The sequence below is a fragment of the Salmo salar genome, chromosome ssa06 (genome assembly GCF_905237065.1).
Source record: "Salmo salar chromosome ssa06, Ssal_v3.1, whole genome shotgun sequence".
Classification (NCBI taxonomy): Eukaryota; Metazoa; Chordata; class Actinopteri; order Salmoniformes; family Salmonidae; genus Salmo; species Salmo salar.
Genome location: NC_059447.1, coordinates 89,552,168 through 89,575,363, shown reverse-complemented (window position 1 = coordinate 89,575,363; position 23,196 = coordinate 89,552,168). Strand labels below are relative to the sequence as shown.

Below are 23,196 nucleotides of genomic sequence, written 5' to 3'. Positions count from 1 at the left end.
CAGTTACATGATATTACCTGTTACATGATATTACTGGCATGATATTACCTTTTACATGATATTACCTGTTACATGATATTACTGGCATGATATTACCTTTTGCATGATATAACTGGATGGGAGGATGGGAGAGGATGGGAGAGGAGGATGGGAGAGGAGGGTGGATAGGGGAGGGGAGGAGATTTAGAGAGGAGGATGGGAGAGGAGGGGATGAGGATGGGAGAGGAGGGTGGATAGGGGAGGGGAGGAGATTTAGAGAGGAGGATGGGAGAGGAGGGTGGATAGGGGAGGGGAGGAGATTTAGAGAGGAGGATGGGAGAGGAGTCGAGGAGGATGGGAGAGGAGGGTGGATAGGGGAGGGGAGGAGATTTAGAGAGGAGGATGGGAGGGGAGGGGAGGAGGATGGGAGAGGAGGGTGGATAGGCGAGGGGAGGAGATTTAGAGAGGAGGATGGGAGAGGAGGGTGGATAGGGGAGGGGATTGTGGCACAGAAGAGGAGTGGACAGCAGAGGTCAGCGTTTCTATGATTTTTAGCCAGATAATACTAAGACAACCTTTAGTCCAGCACACAGTGTCACGGCTCCACTCATCCTCAAATGGTTCCAGCTCAGGTCCAGCATCTCCAGGCCCTCGTTATTGGCTGAGAGGAAAGAAAAACGGGCCAATCAACAAATCAGTTGAAAAAAAAAAAGGGAATTTACAATTGGTCCAGGCAAAAGTGACGAGATGTCATAATCATCAATTATCAGATTGAGTGCTGTTGATCAGAAGGATGGAGAGGAAACATGCATTCACAGGTGTCCCTCGGGACCTGTAATGGGAGTAACACTCCCGATGCGTCCCAAATGGCACCCTTTTCCCTATGGGCCCTGGTCAAATGGCACCCTATTCCCTATGGGCCCTGGTCAAATGGCACCCTATTCCCTATGGGCCCTGGTCAAATGGCACCCTATTCCCTATGGGCCCTGGTCAAATGGCACCCTATTCCCTATAGGTCCTGGTCAAATGGCACCCTATTCCCAATGGGCCCTGGTCAAATGGCACCCTATTCCCTATAGGTCCTGGTCAAATGGCACCCTATTCCCTATAGGCCCTGGTCAAATGGCACCCTATTCCCAATGGGCCCTGGTCAAATGGCACCCTATTCCCAATGGGCCCTGGTCAAATGGCACCCTATTCCCAATGGGCCCTGGTCAAATGGCACCCTATTCCCTATAGGTCCTGGTCAAATGGCACCCTATTCCCTATGGGCCCTGGTCAAATGTAGTACACTAAATAGTGAATAGGGTGCCATTTGACAGAGACACATCCACGCAGCATAGTGGAAACCAAGACTGTTCTCAGGGCAGGTTGTATCTAGATATGTTTGCGTCGCGTCGTTGACAATTGTAGCATTTTAGCGAACCCTAACCCTTTTCCGAACCTTACTCTAATTCTCCTAACCTGCTACGTTAATTCTCTTAACCTGCTGCTTAAGTTATCCTAACCTGCAACGAAAAGTCACTTCTGCTAGTAAACCTGCCCTGAGAACAGTCTTGGTTTCCACTAATGCGATCCAGCCACATCCACCGTCTTACCTAGCATCTGTCCCAGGTGTTCTCCTCCCGTGTCACAGAACTGGTTGTGACTCAGGTCCAGGTCTTTCAGCCTGTAGTTGTTCTATTGGAGGGGGAAGAATCATAGGGTTGCACAAATCTGCTAACTTTCCCCCCCTAAAAAACAGGGAATTTGTGGAAAGTTACCAGATTTCTACAGTAGCTCTTTGTATGTGTTGTTTGAAATGCCCTCCTGGTGATTTGTGACAGATATAAAAAGATAGCTTACTGCCAGAGCGTCAGCCAACCTTTTGGCATCAGCGTCGATGAACCCATTTCCTGGTTGAGGCAAGAAGGAGCGACAGCTTTAATGTTTACATACATGTAGACAACGATTCAACGTGTGTGTATACAGTAGGCCATAGATACAACTATACAGCACCTGATAGGTTGATTGATTTGATGGAGACATTGTCTAACAGCATTTTACAGATGCGCTTAGACCCTGCTGACTGGAGGTGGTTGTTGGAGAGGTTCTGGAACAGACACATTTCCTATCAGCCACTACCACTGTCACGTCCTGACCAGTATAAGGGTTATTTGTTATTGTGTTTGGTCAGGACGTGGCAGAGGGTATTTGTTTTATGTGGTTCGGGGTGGTGGTTTATTTAGTAGGGCGTTTGATTTATTATTTCCGGGTTTTTGGGTAATGTTCTATGTTTGTATTTCTATGTGGTCTCTGGTCTTTTGTATTTCTATGTCTGGTTTATTGGGGTTGGACTCTCAATTGGAGGCAGGTGTTTTCTCGTTGCCTCTGATTGGGAGTCCTATATATGGGTATGTGTTTGGTTTAGTGTTTGTGGGAGATTGTTTCTTGTTTTGCGTGTGTGAGCATGACAAGACTGTTTGGTTGTTCGTGAGTTCTTCGTTGTTTTGTTATTTTGGTGTTCACTTTATTTTCAAATAAATATCAAGATGAGCCTCCACATTCCTGCTGCGTTTTGGTCCTCCATTCCAGACGACAACCGTTACAACCACAGATCGGTCGATTTGGGATTGGGCCGTGGTTTGACGCATAAACCAGAGCCACATGTAATACTCTAAGAAGGTTATTATATTATATACGAAAACTGAAACTAAAATTGGAAAAACTATTTAATAACATATTTAGGAAAAACATTTGAAAAACTAAAACTATAATAAAACTATTATCTTTGACTGTAAAATGGGGAGGGCACAAATCTGAAAGCGCACGGTGATGAGATTGATGCTCCTTTCCAATAAATATCAAGGGTCTTATTCTGGTGACATGATGATCGATGCTTGGCTGCCGTTTGACAAATAAAAATATTCTCGCTCTTATCCATAATAATCTCATCATGTAGACTAGCCTACCGCCACAGCCTACCCGTATTGTACACACGAGCTGTTGGCTAAGACGCACGTGCCAAGACCAGAGTAGGCACATCTGCTATTTAACAAAACATTTTTTTGTGAAAAACTATTGGTTGAGTTGAAAATGCAATGGAAACACATTCACTTTAGATTTTCATTTTGTGTGCACTATGTCATCACACACTGATTTTTATTTTGTGTGCACTATGTCATCACACACTGATTTTTATTTTGTGTGCACTATGTCATTACACACTGATTTTTATTTTGTGTGAGGGAGAGATAGATGGATGATGTCAAGAGAGAGAGAGCAAGAGAGAGAGAGAGAAAGACTGGGAGAGATAGAAAGAGAGACTATTAATGGATAGAGAGAGAGTAGGAATGGATAAAAAGAGAGAAAGAGAGAGAGTAGGAATGGATAAAGGGAGAGAGAGAGTAGGAATGGATAAAGAGAGAGAGACAGCATGGTGTGTGACTACCCCCTTCTTCACTGGAAGGGGGTAGTCACTGGACTCTATGTAAACTGGAAACCATACATCCTGAGGCTGCATTTATTGTAGCTGGGGATTTTTACAAAGCTAACCTGAGAACAATACTTGCTAAGTTCTATCAGCATATCAAATGCGCGACACGAGCTGGTAGCATTCTGGATCAATGCTACTCGAACTTCTGCGATGCATACAAAGCCCTTCCCCGTCCTGCCTTGGCAAATATGACCACGACTCCATTTTGTTGCTCCCAGCCTATGCACAGAAACTAAAACAGGAAACGCCCGTGCTCAGGTCAATACAACGCTGGTCTGACCAATCGGATTCCACGCTTCAAGATTGCTTCGATCACGTGGACTGGGATATGTTCCGGATAGCCTCAGACAACAACATTGATGTATACGCTGACTCGGTGAGCGAGTTTATTAGCAATGCATCGGAGGTGTCGTACCCACGGTGACTATTAAATCCTTCCCTAACCAGAAACCGCGGATTGATGGCAGCATTTGCGCAAAACTGAAAGCGCGAACCACCGCTTTTAATCAGGGCAAGGTGACCGGAAACATGACCGAATACAAACAGTGCAGCTATTCCCTCCACAAGGCAATCAGACAAGCAAAGCATCAGTATAGAGACAAAGTAGAGTCGCAATTCAATGGCTCAAACACGAGACGTATGTGGCAGGGTCTAAAGTCAATCACGGATTACAAACAGAAAACCAGCCCCATCGCAGACATCGATGTCTTGCTCCCAGACAAATTAAACAACTTCTTTGCTCGAGGACAATAAAGTGCCACTGACATGGCCCGCTACCAAAGCCTGTGGGCTCTCCTTGTCCGTGGCCAACATGAGTAAAACATTTAAATGTGCTAACCCTCGCAAGGCTGCCGGCCCAGACGGCATCCCTAGCCGCATCCTCAGAGCATGCGCAGACCAGCTGACTGGTGCATTTACGGACATATTCAATCAATCCCTGTCCCAGTCTGTTGTCCCCACATGTTTCAAGATGGCCACCATTGTTCCTGTTCCCAAGAAAGCTAAGGTAACTGAACTAAATGACTACCGTCTCATTGCACTCACTTCTGTCATCATGAAGTGCTTTGAAAGACTAGTTAAGGATCGTATCACCTCCACCCTACCTGATAACCTAGACCCACTCCAATTTGATTACCACCCCAATAGGTCCACTGACGATGCAATCGCCATCACACTGCCCTATCCCATCTGAACAAGAGGAATACCTATGTAAGAATGCTGTTCATCGACTACAGCTCAGCATTTAACACCAAACTCGTCATTAAGCTCGAGATCCTGGGTCTCGACCCCGCCCTGTGAAACTGGGTCCTGGACTTTCTGACGGGCCGCCTCCAGGTGGTAAATGTAGGAAACAACATCTCCACCCCGCTGATCCTCAACACTGGGGCCCCACAAGGGTACGTTCTCAGCCATCTTACTGCATAGTTGGAACTAGAAGCACAAACATTTTGCTACACTCGCATTAACATCTGCTAACCATGTGTATGACACAACAGTGGTAGGCCTGATCACTGACAACGATGAGACAGCCTATAGGGAGGTCAGAGACCTGACCATGTGGTGCAAGGACAACAATCTCTCCCTCAACGTGATCAAGACAAAGGAGATGATTGTGGACTACAGGAAAAAGACGACCGAGCACGCCCCCATTCTCATCGACGGGGCTGCAGTGGAGCAGGTTGAGAGCTTCAAGTTCTTTGGTGTCCAGATCACTAACAAACTAACATGGTCCAAGCACACCAAGACAGTCATAAAGAGGGCACGACAAAACCTATTCTCCCTCAGGAGATTGAAAAGATTTAGCATGGGTCCTCAGATCCTCAAAAGATTTTACAGCTGCATTATCAAAAGCATTCTGATTCCTGACGGGTTGCATCACTGCCTGGTATGGCAACTGCTCGGCCTCCGACCGCAAGGCACTACAGAGGGTAGTGCGAACGGCCCAGTACATCACTGGGGCCAAGCTTCCTGGCATCCAAGACCTCTATAACAGGCGGTGTCAGAGGAAGGCCCTAAAAATCATCAAAAACTCCAGCTACCCTAGTCATAGACTGTTCTCTCTGCTACCACACGGCAAGCGGTACCGGAGCACCAAGTCTAGGTCCAAGAGGCTTCTAAACAGCTTCTACCCCCAAGCCATAAGACTCCTGAACAGCTAATCAAATGTCTACCCAGACTATTTGCACCCCCCCCCACGCTGCTACTACTCTCTGTTATTATCTATGCATAGCCACTTTAACAACCCTACCTGCATGTACATAATTATCTAAATTACCTCGACACCGGTGCCCCCGCACATTGACTCTGTACCGGTACCCCCTGTATATAGCCCCTGTATATAGCCTCCACATTGACTCTGTACCGGTACCCCCTGTATATAGCCTCCACATTGACTCTGTACCGGTACCCCCTGTATATAGCCTCCACATTGACTCTGTACCGGTACCCCTGTATATAGCCTCCACATTGACTCTGTACCGGTACCCCCTGTATATAGCCTCCACATTGACTCTGTACCGGTACACCCTGTATATAGCCTCCACATTGACTCTGTACCGGTACACCCTGTATATAGCCTCCACATTGACTCTGTACCGGTACCCCCTGTATATAGCCTCCACATTGACTCTGTACCGGTACCCCCTGTATATAGCCTCCACATTGACTCTGTACCGGTACCACCTGTATATAGCCCCTGTATATAGCCCCATATATAGCCCCGGTATATAGCCCCGCTATTGTTATTTACTGCTGCTCATTCATTATTTGTTTTTCTTATCTCTTACTTTTTTCTTACTTTTGAGGTATTTTCTTAAAACTGCATCGTTGGATAAGGGCTTTGTAAGTAAGCATTTCACTGTAAGGTCTACACCTGTTGTATTCGGCGCATGTGACAAATAACATTTTATTTGATTTGACACTTTGAGATACAATAAACAATAGCCTAAATGTATGCTAATTTTGTTGGAGGGCAATGAGGAGACTCTGGATCTTTCCCCCACGTGTTTCCATGGCAATTCCATTGTTTTGGTCGAGTTGACCTCTTCACGACATCTATTGACCTTTCGCTAAGCCCTGCCCCAGAATTTTGGCCAACCAATCGCAGCGCTCCAATGGATAGCAACTGTCACCAAGTCCCGACACCTCAGACAAGCTAGCTAGCCACTTAATGTAACTTGTTTTCTCAAAACGTATGTTAGCTAGCTAAGGTAGCGATATTGTGAATACAACTCCCATCTCAAATTCAACTTTATTTGCCACATGCGCCGAATTTAACAAGTGTAGACTTTACCGTGAAATGTTGTCTGCTGTCGACATCAGGATATGATTTGAGAGGACTGGTTATCTCCAAAAGTGGTCATAGCTTTGACTGAATTCAGTGGCTAGCTACACTGCCAACATCATTTTACCAGGTTCCCGTGAAGCGAATGTAAATGACAGTTCACCTCAACATACCCAATTGTCTCCTGATTAGCAAGGCGTAGTCTGTGTTTAATTTAATTTTGTATTAGAAACACAGTTTGAGTTCATTGTGAGGGGATTTCGTCAGTGATTGAATGGGGAATTGGGCTTCCCGGAATTGTTTTGTCTGAGGCTGCAACAGTAACCAAAGGGTCAATTGGATGGAATCCTGTCTCCATAGGAGAACCCTTTTTGGTTCCAGGTAGAACCGTTTTGGCTTCAATATAGAACCTTTTCCACAGAGGGTTCTACATGGAACCCAAAATGGTTCTACCTGGAAACAAAATGGGTTCTCCTATGGGGACAGCGAAGAACCCTTTTGGAAACCTTTTTTTTTGTAGAGTATACTATCACTAGCTATCAGTAGCTAACAGGCAAGAAATCCGAGGTTGAGCGCGGAGCAAGAGCATGAACCATGGGAGTGAACAATGGCGGCAGCGAACCCCACACCAGCAGTGGTTGGTCGCAAAAGGCATAAACCCTGTATGGGATTATTTTGAGTACATTGCTGGAAAGCACACAAACAGTTGTAGTGTCAGAAGATGGCAGCGTGTGGAACAGAGATGAAAGGGAGAACCCTAACCAACCTTAAAGTTAATCTGAACAGAGCCCTCAAAGAATTTCAGCATGAAGACAAAGTGAGACAGCTATTATTTGATTTTTGGAATTCGGTTAAGATTCGACTCCTGGTATCATATGAACACACTTAAAACGTGAAAAACTTGTGGAATTACAGGAAATAAATGTTAAACTGCTACATTTTCTCCTCGCTAGATGGCATAACGTGTAGAATTGCAGAAAAGGATCTTTAAAACTGCACATTTTTCTCTCTGCCAACAAGAAGGTTGTGAACTGTTTAAACAGTTTGGGTTGTGAGGTGGGGGTTTGTTACTACGCCGATAAATGATAATATCCATCCGGACCTAGGACATTTGAGTGAATAGACCATCTCAAATAGTACTGGAATACCCCTGCTATAGGTCTACAACACATTAATAAATAGTACTGGAATACCCCTGCTATAGGTCTACAACACATTAATAAATAGTACTGGAATACCCCTGCTATAGGACTACAACACATTAATAAATAGTACTGGAATACCCCTGCTATAGGACTACAACACATTAATAAATAGTACTGGAATACCCCTGCTATAGGTCTACAACACATTAATAAATAGTACTGCAGTACCCCTGCTATAGGTCTACAACACATTAATAAATAGTACTGGAATACCCCTGCTATAGGTCTACAACACATTAATAAATAGTACTGGAATACCCCTGCTATAGGTCTACAACACATTAATAAATAGTACTGGAATACCTCTGCTATAGGTCTACAACACATTAATAAATAGTACTGCAGTACCCCTGCTATAGGTCTACAACACATTAATAAATAGTACTGGAATACCCCTGCTATAGGTCTACAACACATTAATAAATAGTACTGGAATACCCCTGCTATAGGTCTACAACACATTAATAAATAGTACTGGAATACCCCTGCTATAGGTCTACAACACATTAATAAATAGTACTGGAATACCCCTGCTATAGGTCTACAACACATTAATAAATAGTACTGGAGTACCTCTGCTATAGGTCTACAACACATTAATAAATAGTACTGGAATACCCCTGCTATAGGACTACAACACATTAATAAATAGTACTGGAGTACCTCTGCTATAGGTCTACAACACATTAATAAATAGTACTGGAATACCCCTGCTATAGGACTACAACACATTAATAAATAGTACTGGAATACCCCTGCTATAGGACTACAACACATTAATAAATAGTACTGGAATACCCCTGCTATAGGACTACAACACATGCATTGGTCCTAGCCTCCCATCCATAAACTAAAACTAAATTCTGAAGCCAAATAATATAAAAACGAAATAGAAATGTTTTTATAAAACTGAAACTGAATTAAAACTAGTAAATAAAGTCTGAAAACCAACTGAAACTAAACTGAATTGAAAAATCTAAAAACGAATAGAAAAATCACAAAACTAAAGTAACCTTGCTTTGTTGTTATGGCTCTGGCATTAGGAACCTACCCTGTGTCATTAGTAACCTACCCTGTGTCATTAGTAACCTACCCTGTGGCATTAGTAACCTACCCTGTGTCATTAGTATACTACCCTGTGGCATTAGTAACCTACCCTGTGGCATTAGCAACCTACCCTGTGGCATTAGCTACCTACCCTGTGGCATTAGTAACCTACCCTGTGTCATTAGTAACCTACCCTGTGTCATTAGTAACCTACCCTGTGTCATTAGTAACCTACCCTGTGGCATTAGCAACCTACCCTGTGGCATTAGTAACCTACCCTGTGGCATTAGTAACCTACCCTGTGACATTAGTAACCTACCCTCTGGCATTAGTAACCTACCCTCTGGCATTAGTAACCTACCCTGTGGCATTAGTAACCTACCCTGTGGCATTAGTAACCTACCCTGTGGCATTAGTAACCTACCCTGTGGAATTAGTAACCTACCCTGTGTCATTAGTAACCTACCCTGTGTCATTAGTAACCTACCCTGTGGAATTAGTAACCTACCCTGTGTCATTAGTAACCTACCCTGTGTCATTAGTAACCTACCCTCTGGCATTAGTAACCTACCCTGTGGCATTAGTAACCTACCCTGTGTCATTAGTAACCTAACCTCTGGCTTTAGTAACCTACCCTGTGTCATTAGTAACCTACCCTGTGTCATTAGTAACCTACCCTGTGTCATTAGTAACCTACCCTGTGTCATTAGTAACCTACCCTGTGGCATTAGTAACCTACCCTCTGGCATTAGTAACCTACCCTGTGTCATTAGTAACCTACCCTCTGGCATTAGTAACCTACCCTGTGTCATTAGTAACCTACCCTGTGTCATTAGTAACCTACCCTGTGGCATTAGTAACCTACCCTGTGGCATTAGTAACCTACCCTGTGGCACTCTCTGGTGGATGAAATGATATAACACTGGTAGAAACAAGAAACATATACACTGCATGACCAAAAGTATGTGGACACCTGCTCGTCAAACATCTCATTCCAACATCATAGGCATTAATATGGAGTTGGTCCCCCCTTTGCTACTATAACAGCTGTTACGGAGTCTAGTTGATAGGTAATCGACTAGCCGGACTGTTCCCCGGACTCCGCGTGTAGGGATTTGTACAATGCATGAACAAGGCTATTGAACTTGACATTGGTGTATGTCTTTATTCCTTTATCCAACATATCATACTGAAACAACAGCCTCCACTCTTCTGGGAAGGCTTTCCACTAGATGTTGGAACATTCCATCTGTAAATAGCCCATCCAACTACCTCATCCCCATGCTGTTATTTATTTATTTTGCTCCTTTGCACCCCAGTATCTCTACTTGCACATTCATCTTCTGCACATCTATCACTCCAGTGTTTAACTGCTATATTGTCATTATTTCGCCACTATGGCCTATGTATTGCCTTACCTCTCTTATCCTATCTCATTTGCACACACTGTATGTAGACTTTTTCTATTGTATTATTGACTGTATGTTTGTTTATTCCATGTGTAACTCTGTGTTGTTGTTTGTGTCGCACTGCTTTGCTTTATCTAGGCCAGGTCGCAGTTGTAAATGAGAACTTGTTCTCAACTAGCCTACCTGGTTAAATATGGGTGAAATAAAAAAATTCCTGCTGGGACTTGCTTCCATTCAGCCACAAGAGCATTAATGAGGTCTAGCACTGATGTTGGGCGATCCCAAAGGTGTTCGATGGGGTTGAGGTCAGGGCTCCGTGCAGGCCAGTCAAGTTCTTCCACACCGATTTATTTAGACAAACTATTTCTGTACGGACCTCGCTTTGCACACGGAGGGCATTGTCATGCTGAAACAGGAAAGGGTCTTCCCCAAACTGTTGCCACAAAGTTGGAAGCACAGAATCATCTAGAATGACATTGCCTAGTCCGAACCATGAAAACCAGCCCCTGGCCATTATTTCTCATCCACCAACCTTTACAGTTGGCACTATGCATCCGAGCAGGTAGCGTTCTGGTATCTACCAAACCCAGATTTGTCCGTCGGACTGACAGATGGTGAAGCGTGATTCATCACTCCAGAGAACGTGTTTACACTGCTCCAGAGTCCAATGGCAGCGAGCTTTACTCCACTCCAGTTGACGCTTGGCATTGCACATGGTGATCTTGGGCTTGTGTGCGGCTGCTCGGCCATGGAAACCCATTTTATGAAGCACCTGACTAACAGTTATTGTACTGATGTTGCTTCCAAAGGCAGTTTGGAACTCGGGAGTGAGTGTTGCAACCAAGGACAGACGATTTTTAAGCGTTACGCGCTTCAGCACTCAGCGGTCCCGTTTTGTGAGCTTGTTTGGCCTACCACTTCGCGGCTGAGCCGTTGTTGCTCCTAGACATTTCCACTTCACAATAACAGCACTAACAGTTGACCAGGGCAGCTCTACTAGGGCAGAAATTTGATGAACTGACTTGTTGGAAAGGTGGCATCCTACAGTATGACGATGTCACGTTGAAAGTCACTGAGTTCTTCAGTAAGGCCATTCTACTGTCAATGTTTGTCTATGGAGATTGCATGGCTGTGTGTTTAATTTTATACACTTGTCAGCAACAGTTGTTGCTGAAATAGCTGAATCAACTAAGTTGAAAGGGTGTCCACATACTCCTGTATATATATTGTGTTTAGAGAGTTAGGCCAACTTTTAGAATGGAATCCATGTTAGCGCCTTTAAGCATTCAATTTATCCATTCATGATGAGAATTTGGAATATTGTACCTACATAGCATTGTTTAAAAAATCTGAAAATTCAGAGAACTGCTATTGGTCAATATTGCTCATAGAAACTATAGTTTCTAAATTCAATCTGGAGTGCCAGAGGGCGCTCAGAGTGCGTTCTGGGTGTTCGTAAATCCAGAGTGTTTTGCACTTGGAGCCTTCAGAGGGCACACTGGATGCTCTGGCTGAGGAGTAGGGTTGATCCGAGCATTCTGACCTCACAACTGCAGTCAAGCACCAAGGCTAACGGGCTAACTTGCTAGCTACTTCCAGACACAAATGAGATAAAACCTCACTCTGACCATTTTACTTGCCCTAGCAGAGCTGGTTAGGCTGTTTTCATGTTATCCAGAGCGTTGGAGACTAAATGTGATGCTTGCAACAATTTAATTACGCTTTTTTTTTTGCCGACGTTTACTGACACCGGTCATATTCAACCGGTGTTGCTCGTTCGTAAATTCATAATTTATTCTACGCCCTAGCACACTCAGACGAGAGTGCTCTGAAATCAGAGTAGATAGCCATAGGGAATTTACGAATGCACTATCTATTTCTATGGAGCTAGCTAGCATGGCTGCCACGGACTATAGTGCCATGTAAACGCATCATAACGCAGAAACCTCAATGATCTAACTCCCTAGATTTATGGCTCTGGTAGAAAACCAATGTTTGTGTAGCAGCAGTTTTCAATGAAAATCTCCATGTCCCCTCAACCAGTGTAGAGTACCCATAAAGATATCCATGCAATACTATTATTTAATACTATTCTATAATACTATTCTACAATACTATTCTATAATACTATAATACTATTCTATAATACTATTCTGTAATACTATAATCTATTCTATAATACTATAATACTATTCTATAATACTATTCTATAATACTATAATGCTATTCTACAATACTATTCTATAATACTATTCTTTAATAGTATTCTGTAATAATATAATCTATTCTATAATACTATAATACTATTCTATAATACTATTCTATAATACTATAATGCTATTCTATAATACTATTCTTTAATACTATTCTGTAATACTATAATCTATTCTATAATACTATAATACTATTCTTTAATACTATTCTGTAATACTATAATATATTCTATAATACTATAATACTATTCTATAATACTATAATGCTATTCTACAATACTATTCTATAATACTATTCTTTAATACTATTCTGTAATAATATAATCTATTCTATAATACTATAATACTATTCTATAATACTATAATGCTATTCTACAATACTATTCTATAATACTATTCTTTAATACTATTCTGTAATAATATAATCTATTCTATAATACTATAATACTATTCTATAATACTATTCTATAATACTATAATGCTATTCTATAATACTATTCTTTAATACTATTCTGTAATACTATAATGCTATTCTACAATACTATTCTATAATACTATAATACTATTCTATAATACTATTCTTTAATACTATTCTGTAATACTATAATCTATTCTATAATACTATACTACTAATCTATAATACTATTCTATAGTACTATTCTTTAATACTATTCTATAGTACTATTCTTTAATACTATTCTATAATTCTATAATACGATTCTATAATACTATAATACTATTCTATAATACAATTCTTTAATACTATTATATAATACTATAATACTATTCTATAATACTATTCTATAATACTATTCTATAATACAATTCTTTAATACTATTATATAATACTATAATACTATTCTATAATACTATTCTATAATACTATAATACTATTCTATAATACTATTCTATAATACTATTCTATAATAATATTCTTTAATACCATTCTATAATACTATTCTATAATACTATTATTTAATACTATTATATAATACTATAATACTATAATACTATTCTATAATACGATAATACTATTCTATAATACTATTCTTTAATACTATTATATAATACTATGATACTATTATATAATACTATAATACTATTCTATAATACTATTCTATAGTACTATTATTTAATACTATTCTATAATACTATTCTTTAATACTATTCTATAATACTATTATTTAATATTAATCTATAATACTATTCTATAATACAATTATATAATACTATTCAATAATAATATTCTATAGTACTGTTCTATAGTACTATTATTTTATACTATTCTATAATATTCTTCTACAATACTATTCTATAATACTATTCTATAATACTATTATTTAATGCTATTATTTAATACTATTCTATAATACTATTCTATAATTGTCACGTCCTGACCCTTGGAAGAGGTCATTTTCCATAGTAGAGTGGTCAGGGTGTGACAGGTGGTTGTTTTGGGTGGTTTTGGGTTTTCTGTTTATATGTGGGCTTTTTCTAGATTTCTATTTCTATGTTTTGTTTTGTATGTTTTGGCCGGGTATGGTTTCCAATCAGAGGCAGGTGTCTATCGTTGTCTCTGATTGGAAGCCATACTTAGGCAGCCTGTTTTTCCTTTGGGTTTTGTGGGTAGTTGTTTTCGTTTTGTCAGTGTACCTCACGGAACTGTTGGCTGTCGTTTTTGTTATTTTGGTTTAAGTGTTTTCATTAATAAAGGAAATATGAGCACTTTACACGCTGCGACTTGGTCCCCTTTCGACGACCCTTGTGACAATAATACTATTATTTAATACTATTCTATAATACTATTCTATACGTACTAGACTCTGAATAGTAAAGTTCTCCTTGAACATATCCATGAGGTAGCCAGTCCCCTCAGCCAGAATGTAGTTGTCCTTCAGCTCCAGGTTACTGATCTGCACGTCGCTCTAAATGGCAACACACACAGATACAACCAACTTATCTACTGTATCTACCTACAGTCAACATACCACCAACCCTCAATGAGCATAACAAGAGATCTCTGTAACACTAACATTATAACTCTATGGTGCCAGCCTGCTATACAGATAGATGGTCGGTATATGTCAAGTATTTTTGAGGCCTAGGCTTGAAAGCATCAAAATTAAAAGACAGTTTCCCCCTCTCTTTATCCCAACCCCATGGTGGAGGGTTCATTCTACTCACCAGGAGGGTGATAGCCAGGGCTTTAGCCCCCAGCGGTCCCAGGCCATGATGGTTGAGGTCCAGGGTGCCCTGCTGGTTGAGGTCCAGGGTGGTGGAGGCTAGCTGACGGAGGACGTAGGAGCAGGGGATCACAGCTGTCAGACGACAGGCCACCAGGTAGAGCTCTGTAGGGGAGACCAGCCTGGCTCTCCTATCCTGCTCTGGACGATGAAAGGAAACAAGAGGAAAGGGAGGGGGAGGGAAGAGAGGAGACGGGAGAAGGGAGGGAGGGGAGGGGAAAGGAGAGGAAAGCAGAGGGGAGGGAGGAGAGGAGAGGGGGAGAGGAGAGGTGAGGAAAGGAGAGGAGAGCAAAAGAGAGGGGGAGAGGAGAGGAGACAGGGAGAAGAGAGGAAAGGAGAGGAAAGGAAAGGAAAGGAAAGCAGAGGGGAGGGAGGAGAGGAGAGGGGGAGAGGAGAGGTGAGGAAAAGAGGAAAGGAGAGCAAAAGAGAGGGGGAGAGGAGAGGAGACAGGGAGAGGAGAGGAAAGGAGAGGAAATGAAATGAGAGGGGGGATAGGAGAGGAAAGGAGAGGGGGAGGTGAGGAAAAGAGATGAGGAGAATAGGGGAAAAGAGGGGGAGAGGAGAGGGGGGTAAAGAGAGGAGGGAGAGGAGAGGAAAGGAGAGAGGAGAGGAGAGGGGGAGAGGAGTAGGAGGAGAGGAAAGGGAAAGAAGGGAGAGAGGAGAGGCAGAAGGAGAGGGGGAGAGGAGGGAGAAGAGAGGGGAAGATGAGAAGAGAGGAAAGGAGAAGAGAGGAGAAGAAAGGAGAAGAGAGGAGAGGGAGGAGAGAAAAAGAGGGGGGAGAGTAAAGGAAAGGAGATGAGAGGAAAGGAAGGAGGAGAGGCAAGGAAAGGAGAGGAAAGGAGATGGGAGAGGAGAGGAAAGGAGGAGAAAAGGAGAAGGGGAGGAGAGGAAAGGAAAGTAGAGGAGAGGAAAGGAAAGGGGAGGGGGAGAGGAGAGGAGAGGAGAGGAGAGGAGAGGAGAGGAGAAGAGATGGTTACTGGCCCAAAGGCAGACACGGAGAATCCCTGAAAAGCAATTAAAAAGTCACATTTGATGTACTGTAGTGTTTTGAAAACTTATAAATGTATGTACTTTAGTGTACGGTGAAATACACACACACTCACTCACACAAACACACACACACATCTCCCTCCCTCCCTCCCGCCCGCCCTCTTTCTCTCTCTCACACACACACACACACACACACACACACACACACACACACACACACACACACACTACCTCCCCCACCCTCCACACACAGCTCCAGGTTTACCATCAGCCTCCAGGTCTGTGTCCCACTCGTCCCCGCTGTCAGGCTGCTCAGCTGGGGTTGAGTCTGGGCTCTCCTCCTGGCCCAGATCATCCAAACCCTTGTCCAACCCCACCGTCTCCTCCTCCCTGTTCTCTGGGGCCGGTAGAGCCAGCACCTCCCCCTCGCTCTGAGACATCACTGCTTTGCATGTTTAGGGTCAATAAGAAATTGAAGGCAATCAATTCAGGAAGTGATTTGAATGTAAAATTCAAAAATTGATAAATGTTTACATTTTTTTTATAAACAGCTTCTACTTTCAGATTATTTAGAATTCATTGAAAATATACAACAACAAAAAATATTATTGAATTGGATTTTCAGTTTACTTCCTGAATTGACTGCCTTCAATTCTACTTAACCCCAACTCTGCTACCCTTGCCTTCAGCACCTAAGATCCCACTAGTAACAGGAGGGAGAAAGGGAGGGAAGTATCTCTGATCCATGTTACTGCTCTGTATGGTTTTGTGGTAGTGTAATTCATTCAAAATTACTATGTAAATATTAAATCATATTTAGTGCTAGTGTAATGAATTTATATTTAGTGCTTGTAAGGTTCTGTATTTATTTTCTTAGTCAACCTTGTGTTCTGGAACGTAGCCCTGTTTCTTTGTGTTCTAGAACGTAGCCCTGTTTCTTTGTGTTCTGGAACGTAGCCCTGTTTCTTTGTGTTCTAGAACGTAGCCCTGTTTCTTTGTGTTCTGGAACGTAGCCCTGTTTCTTTGTGTTCTGGAACGTAGCCCTGTTTCTTTGTGTTCTGGAACATAGCCCTGTTTCTTTGTGTTCTGGAACGTAGCCCTGTTTCTTTGTGTTCTGGAACGTAGCCCTGTTTCTTTGTGTTCTGGAACGTAGCCCTGTTTCTTTGTGTTCTAGAACGTAGCCCTGTTTCTTTGTGTTCTGGAACGTAGCCCTGTTTCTTTGTGTTCTGGAACGTAGCCCTGTTTCTTTGTGTTCTGGAACGTAGCCCTGTTTCTTTGTGTTCTGGAACGTAGCCCTGTTTCTTTGTGTTCTGGAACGTAGCCCTGTTTCTTTGTGTTCCGGAACGTAGCCCTGTTTCTTTGTGTTCTGGAACGTAGCCCTGTTTCTTTGTGTTCTAGAACGTAGCCCTGTTTCTTTGTGTTCCGGAACGTAGCCCTGTTTCTTTGTGTTCTAGAACGTAGCCCTGTTTCTTTGTGTTCTGGAACGTAGCCCTGTTTCTTTGTGTTCTGGAACGTAGCCCTGTTTCTTTGTGTTCTGGAACGTAGCCCTGTTTCTAAGTGTTCTGGAACGTAGCCCTGTTTCTTTGTGTTCTGGAACGTAGCCCTGTTTCTTTGTGTTCTAGAACGTAGCCCTGTTTCGTTGTGTTCTAGAACGTAGCCCTGTTTCTTTGTGTTCCGGAACGAAGCCCTGTTTCTTTGTGTTCTAGAACGTAGCCCTGTTTCTTTGTGTTCTGGAACGTAGCCCTATTTCTTTGTGTTCTGGAACGTAGCCCTGTTTCTTTGTGTTCTGGAACGTAGCCCTGTTTCTTTGTGTTCTGGAACGTAGCCCTGTTTCTTTGTGTTCTGGAACGTAGCCCTGTTTCTTTGTGTTCTAGAACGTAGCCCTGTTTCTTTGTGTTCTGGAACGTAGCCCTGTTTCTTTGTGTTCTGGAACGTAGCCCTGTTTCTAAGTGTTCTGGAACATAGCCCTGTTTCTTTGTGTTCTGGAACGTAGCCCTGTTTCTTTGTGTTCTGGAACGTAGCCCTGTTTCTTTGTGTTCTGGAACGTAGCCCTGTTTCTTTGTGTTCTGGAACATAGCCCTGTTTCTTTGTGTTCTGGAACATAGCCCTGTTTCTTTGTGTTCTGGAACGTAGCCCTGTTTCTAAGTGTTCTGGAACATAGCCCTGTTTCTTTGTGTTCTGGAACGTAGCCCTGTTTCTTTGTGTTCTGGAACGTAGCCCTGTTTCTTTGTGTTCTGGAACGTAGCCCTGTTTCTAAGTGTTCTGGAACGTAGCCCTGTTTCTTTGTGTTCTAGAACGTAGCCCTGTTTCTAGTGTTCTGGAACGTAGCCCTGTCTTTCATTTTTGTTCATTGGTTTCACCTGTGTTAATTACTCACCTGGTCTCATCAGCTCCTTATTTAGTTCAGTTCATTCTGTTTGGGCCTTTGTGAGATATTGCTCGTTTTGACTCTACTAAGCCTTTTCCTAGCTCGTTTGTGAGAACCAGTTATAGCCTTCAGTCCTAGTTTTGATTCACCTGCCTACCTGTGTATGACCATTGCCTGCCTGTGACCACAATTCCTGCCTTCTGCGAAGGTGAAATAATCACCTGCCGCGCTCTGCGCGTCAATCTACACCTTTTTCTCCCTGAGTTTTCATTACAGAATACCTCACCTAAAAACGGAATGGATTCAGCGGAGCTACAGTGGTGCCTAACCCAGCAAGAGGAGCGTATGGAGGAAATCTGCCATCTTCTCTCCCAGCCTAGCCCTACTCCTCTGATGCCAGGTATCGTAACCCATAGCCCTCCTTTGTTTACATCCATGCCTGGAATATATGACGGTTCACCTGGGAAATGTCAGGGATTTCTGATGCAATGCAGCAAATACATCGAGCACAACCCCATTAACTAATCCACCAACAAGAGCAGGGTGGATTTTGTTGTCTCTACTCACAGGCAAAGCCCTGGATTGGGCCACCGCCATATGGACTGCCAACAGCACAGAACTCGGATCTGAGACTCGTTTCCACACCCTTTTCAAAGACGTATTTGATCACTCCCTCTGGTCGTCCTATAGGAGACCCCCTCGTAGAACTTCAACAAGGACGCAATTCAGCTGCCGAGTATGCCTTCCAATTCCGCACCATGGCTGCAGGGATTAGATGGATTGAGGCTGCTTTACTTACCGTCTCCCGACGAGGGCTCAACAGGAAACTTCAGGCGGAGTTGGCCTGTAGAGGTGACCTTCAGGATTTAAATCCATACATTCGTATCTCCATCGACCGCCGAACAACTCTGCCACCCACAAACCTGAAATCTCCTCTTTCCGTTAATCCGTCATCCCGTCCGAGTCTTCCAGAGCAGTTGGGCCATGCTCCTCTCATGTGTATCGAACGTCCAAGGCGGATCCAAGAAGGGTTCTGCCTATACTGTGGAGGGAAAGATCATCTACTCGGCCATTGCCCCCCTCCCCCCTCCCCCCACGGAAAGATAAGGGTCCCACCGCTGCCATGCAGGTAGGCGTGTCCTTATTTATGTTTTCATACCCTACAATACTCATCTCATATGTATATACTGTACTCCATACCATCTATTACATCTTGCCTATGCCGTTCGGCCATCACTCATTTATATCTTTTTATGTACATATTCGTATTCATTCCTTTACACGTGTGTGTATAAGGTTGTTGTGAAATTGTTAGGTTATATTACTTGTTAGATATTACTGCATTGTTGGAACTAGAAGCACAAGCATTTCGCTACACTTGCATTAACACCTGCTAACCATGTGTATGTGACAAATAATTTATTTATTTCTAAATATCTCCCAGAAGTACATCTCCATCCCAGTATTGATAACCATGAAGGGGGTTACTAACTACGTAGAGGGCTTGATGGATTCGGGAGCAGCAGGTCATTTTATCGATCACCAGTTAATACAAGAGCTTTACATTGATCTAACACCTCTCACCCCTCCCTTAAGGATTAACACCCTGGACGGACAGCCATTGGGCACAGGCTTCATTACGGACCTGACACAAGGGTCACCATCCAGATTGGAGTTTTCCACACCATCTCATGGAACTCTCATCCCCCAAACAGCCACTCCTCCTCGGACACCCGTGGCTTTGTCATCACGACCCTGCCATCTCGTGGCAACAAGGTGAACTACTGTCCTGTTCTTCTACCTGCTTCACCAGGTATCTCAGCCTACCCTGCAGAGCCATCACCATTGAGGACTCTGCCTCATTTGACTTACTCCCTGGAGTGTCCCCACCAAAGGGCCATGTTTAACCCCCCATCTATCCTGGAAAATGAGGCAATGGAGAACAACATTGATGAAACACCCAAACGGTTTAATTGATCCTTCTCTGGCTGCGTCCAGCTTCTTTATTGGAAAATAGTACAGTGGTCTCTGTCCATGTATTGATTACCTTTCATGAATGACGTCAAGAACCGTTTCCCTCTGATCCCAGCGACCCTTGAACAAGTGGGCTGCGCCAACATCTATACAAAACTCGACCTGCGAAGTGCATATAACCTTGTCCGTATACGTAAAGGTGATGAATGGAAGACGGCCTTTATCACTGCACGAGGGCACTACGAATACCTGGTCATGCCTTACTAACGCCCCCGACGTCTTCCAATCCTTTATGAACGAGGTTTTTCAGGATATGATCAACCACTTTCTCATTGTCTACATTGATGACATCCTGATTTTACTCCCTGAAGGAACACATAAAGCATGTGCAGAAAGATTCTTCAACGGCTCCTTGACCATAACCTTTTATGTGAAGACTGAAAAGAACACCTTCCATGTTACCTCGGTAAGCTTCCTGGGTTTCGTACTGGCACCTGGAGGGGTCAGCATGGATGAGAACAAAGTCACCGCCGTCAGTAACTGGCCCAAATCCACCACCGTTAAGGAACTCCAACGTTTCATTGGGTTCTCCAACTACTATTGCCGGTTCATTCAGAACTTCAGTTCTACTGCCGCTCCCCTAACTGCCCTTACCAGCCAAAAGCCCCAGACCCTTCAATGGACTGATACCGCCCTGACTGTGTTAAACAACTTGAAACGCCTCTTCTCCTTAGCTCCTGCCCTTCACCAACCTGATCCGACCCTTCATTTAGGAGCCATACCCTCTCAGCAGGTGGTAACACCTCCCAAATCACATCCCTGTGCCTTCTCCAGGAAGTTATCCTCCACTGAGAGGTATTACGATGTGGTGAAATGAACTCCTCGCCATCAAGCTGGCCCTCGGAGTGGCGCCACTGTTGGAAGGCGCACAACATCCCTTTCTCGTCGTAATCTTGAATATATCAGAGGGGCCAAGAGGTTAAACTCCAGACAAGCCCACTGGGCTCTCTTCACATGCTTCCATTTTCGTGTTACTTACATCCCTGGGGGAAAAAAAAACATGAAAGCTGATGCTCTCTCCTGCCAGTTTGACCTTCTGACCAGTAACTCAGACCCAACACCCATTCTTCCTTCCTCTTGCATTATGGGACTGGTACAGTGGGAGGTTCACTCTGCCATACCAGAAGCCCTAACCTCAGACCCAGCTCCTCCTGAGACACCAGCTGGGAAGAGTTACGTACCAGCAGCTGTTAGACCCCAACCGATGCAATGGTGTCACACGTCCTTGGGGTCAGGACATCCGGGCATTACACGAACCACCGAACTTCTAGACCAGATGTTCTGGTGATCCTCACTGGAATCCGATGAAAGTGATTACGTACTGTCCAGTCTGCGCCCCTCGTCATCTCTCTTCCGGTAAGCTTCAACCTTTGCCAATCCCTCACAGACCCTGGTCCCACATGGCTGTTGACTTCCTCACAGACCTTCCTGAATCCTCTGGTAACACCACCATCCTTGGTTCCTCATTTACCTAACGCCATGGAATTGGCTGAGTATGTTCCAGCATGTGTTCCGTCTGTATGGGATTCCGGAGGATATCGTCTCTGACCGCGGGCCCCAGTTTGTCTCCCGGGTGTGGTGAGCCTTCTGTGACCTACTGGGGTTTGCCTCTCCTCCGGGTACCATCCCTGGGCAGACAGAGCACCTGAACCAAGAAATGGGTAAGTACCTCTGCCAACAATGTTCTGCCTCTCCACATGACTGGAGTTGGTATATGGCCTGGGCTGAATATGCTCAGAACTCACTCCTGCATTCATCCCTCCATTACTCCGTTTCAGTGTATACTTGGATACCAACCCCCCCATGTTTCCCTGGGAGGTGTAGCCTGGTACTGTCCCAGCTGTCGACGACTGATTTCGGTGTAGTGAGAGGGTAATGGAGACCGCTCACAGGCATCTGCGGGAAGCCTTTAATACCCGGAAACGCTTTGTCGACAGATGCCTACACCACTCTTTCACCACGGACAGCGTGTGTGGCTCTCTACCAGGGACATCCGTCTCTCCTGCAAAAAGTTCTGTCCTCGCTTCATTGGTCCCTACAAGATGACCCTGTCATGTGCCGCCTCCACTTACCCTGTCAGTATAACATCTCCTCGTCCTTCCATGTCTCTGTTAAAACCGGCCACCTACAGTCCTCTTCACTCTGTTTGTGCCTTTGAGGTATTGTTCATTGTGACTAAGCCTTTTCCTAGCTCGTTTGTGAGCACCAGTTAAAGTCTTCAGTCCTAGTTTTGATCACCTGCCTGTCTGCCTACCTGTGTATGACCATTGCCTGCCTGTAACCACAATTCCTACTTTCTGTGAAGGTGAAATAAACACCTGCGCATGAATCTACATCTTTCTCCCTGAGTATTCATTAGTGCCAGTGGAATTAATTATTGTATTGCCATTTATTCATTGAACTGTATTGATTATTGGTCAGATGTTTGAAGAAATATCTGTTACTGTCTTTAGTTTTGAACCAACAACTATAACAGATTTGAAACGTATGGAAATGTATGTGAGATAGATGCCTAATAATGGTGTGCATTGTTAAGATACCTTAGGTGTCTTGTGCAGCAGCTGTGAGGGAGTCCGAGATGTGTTAAGAACAGAGGGATTCCATCAGTGACAACACTAAATAATTTAGAATGTAGAACCCACTGTTGTCCAGGTAACTAGTGCAGCAAAATTCTAACACCCACAGAACAAACCATGAGCATCACAAAGAGACGAATAGTGTACTAATCTATAGCTACAGAGACAGTCATGCCTGTCAGATTTAACTGACCAAAAGAGCCCTCTTTGGCCTTATGGGTGGAATGTTATTTAACATTTTCATAATTCCATAATTTAATTTCACAATGACAATCCGGTGTTTCTATGTCAAACAGTTATTTATGTTAGTCTTCTGTGATGTAGATAAAGTTGAAATGTACACTTTATCTGACACGGTACAGGTGTCTTTGTCA

At 43.5% G+C, this 23,196-nt stretch overlaps 1 protein-coding gene across 1 annotated transcript in view; it reads right to left on the bottom strand.

Annotated features, from left to right (window-relative positions):
* LOC106608301 (leucine-rich repeat-containing protein 74A) overlaps window positions 1–22,848 on the bottom strand; it is a 29,398-nt gene extending 6,550 nt beyond the window's left edge. Inside the window, exons 1-8 of the mRNA XM_014206175.2 lie at window positions 22,787–22,848; window positions 16,110–16,286; window positions 14,796–14,995; window positions 14,429–14,536; window positions 1,978–2,071; window positions 1,825–1,874; window positions 1,578–1,659; window positions 555–640 (exon numbers count right to left, since the gene is read on the bottom strand). Coding sequence (XP_014061650.2) covers window positions 555–640; window positions 1,578–1,659; window positions 1,825–1,874; window positions 1,978–2,071; window positions 14,429–14,536; window positions 14,796–14,995; window positions 16,110–16,284 — 795 coding nt within the window. The 5' untranslated portion in view covers window positions 16,285–16,286; window positions 22,787–22,848. The remainder of the gene's footprint in view (window positions 1–554; window positions 641–1,577; window positions 1,660–1,824; window positions 1,875–1,977; window positions 2,072–14,428; window positions 14,537–14,795; window positions 14,996–16,109; window positions 16,287–22,786) is intronic.
* Between the last annotated feature and the right edge of the window lie 348 nt (window positions 22,849–23,196).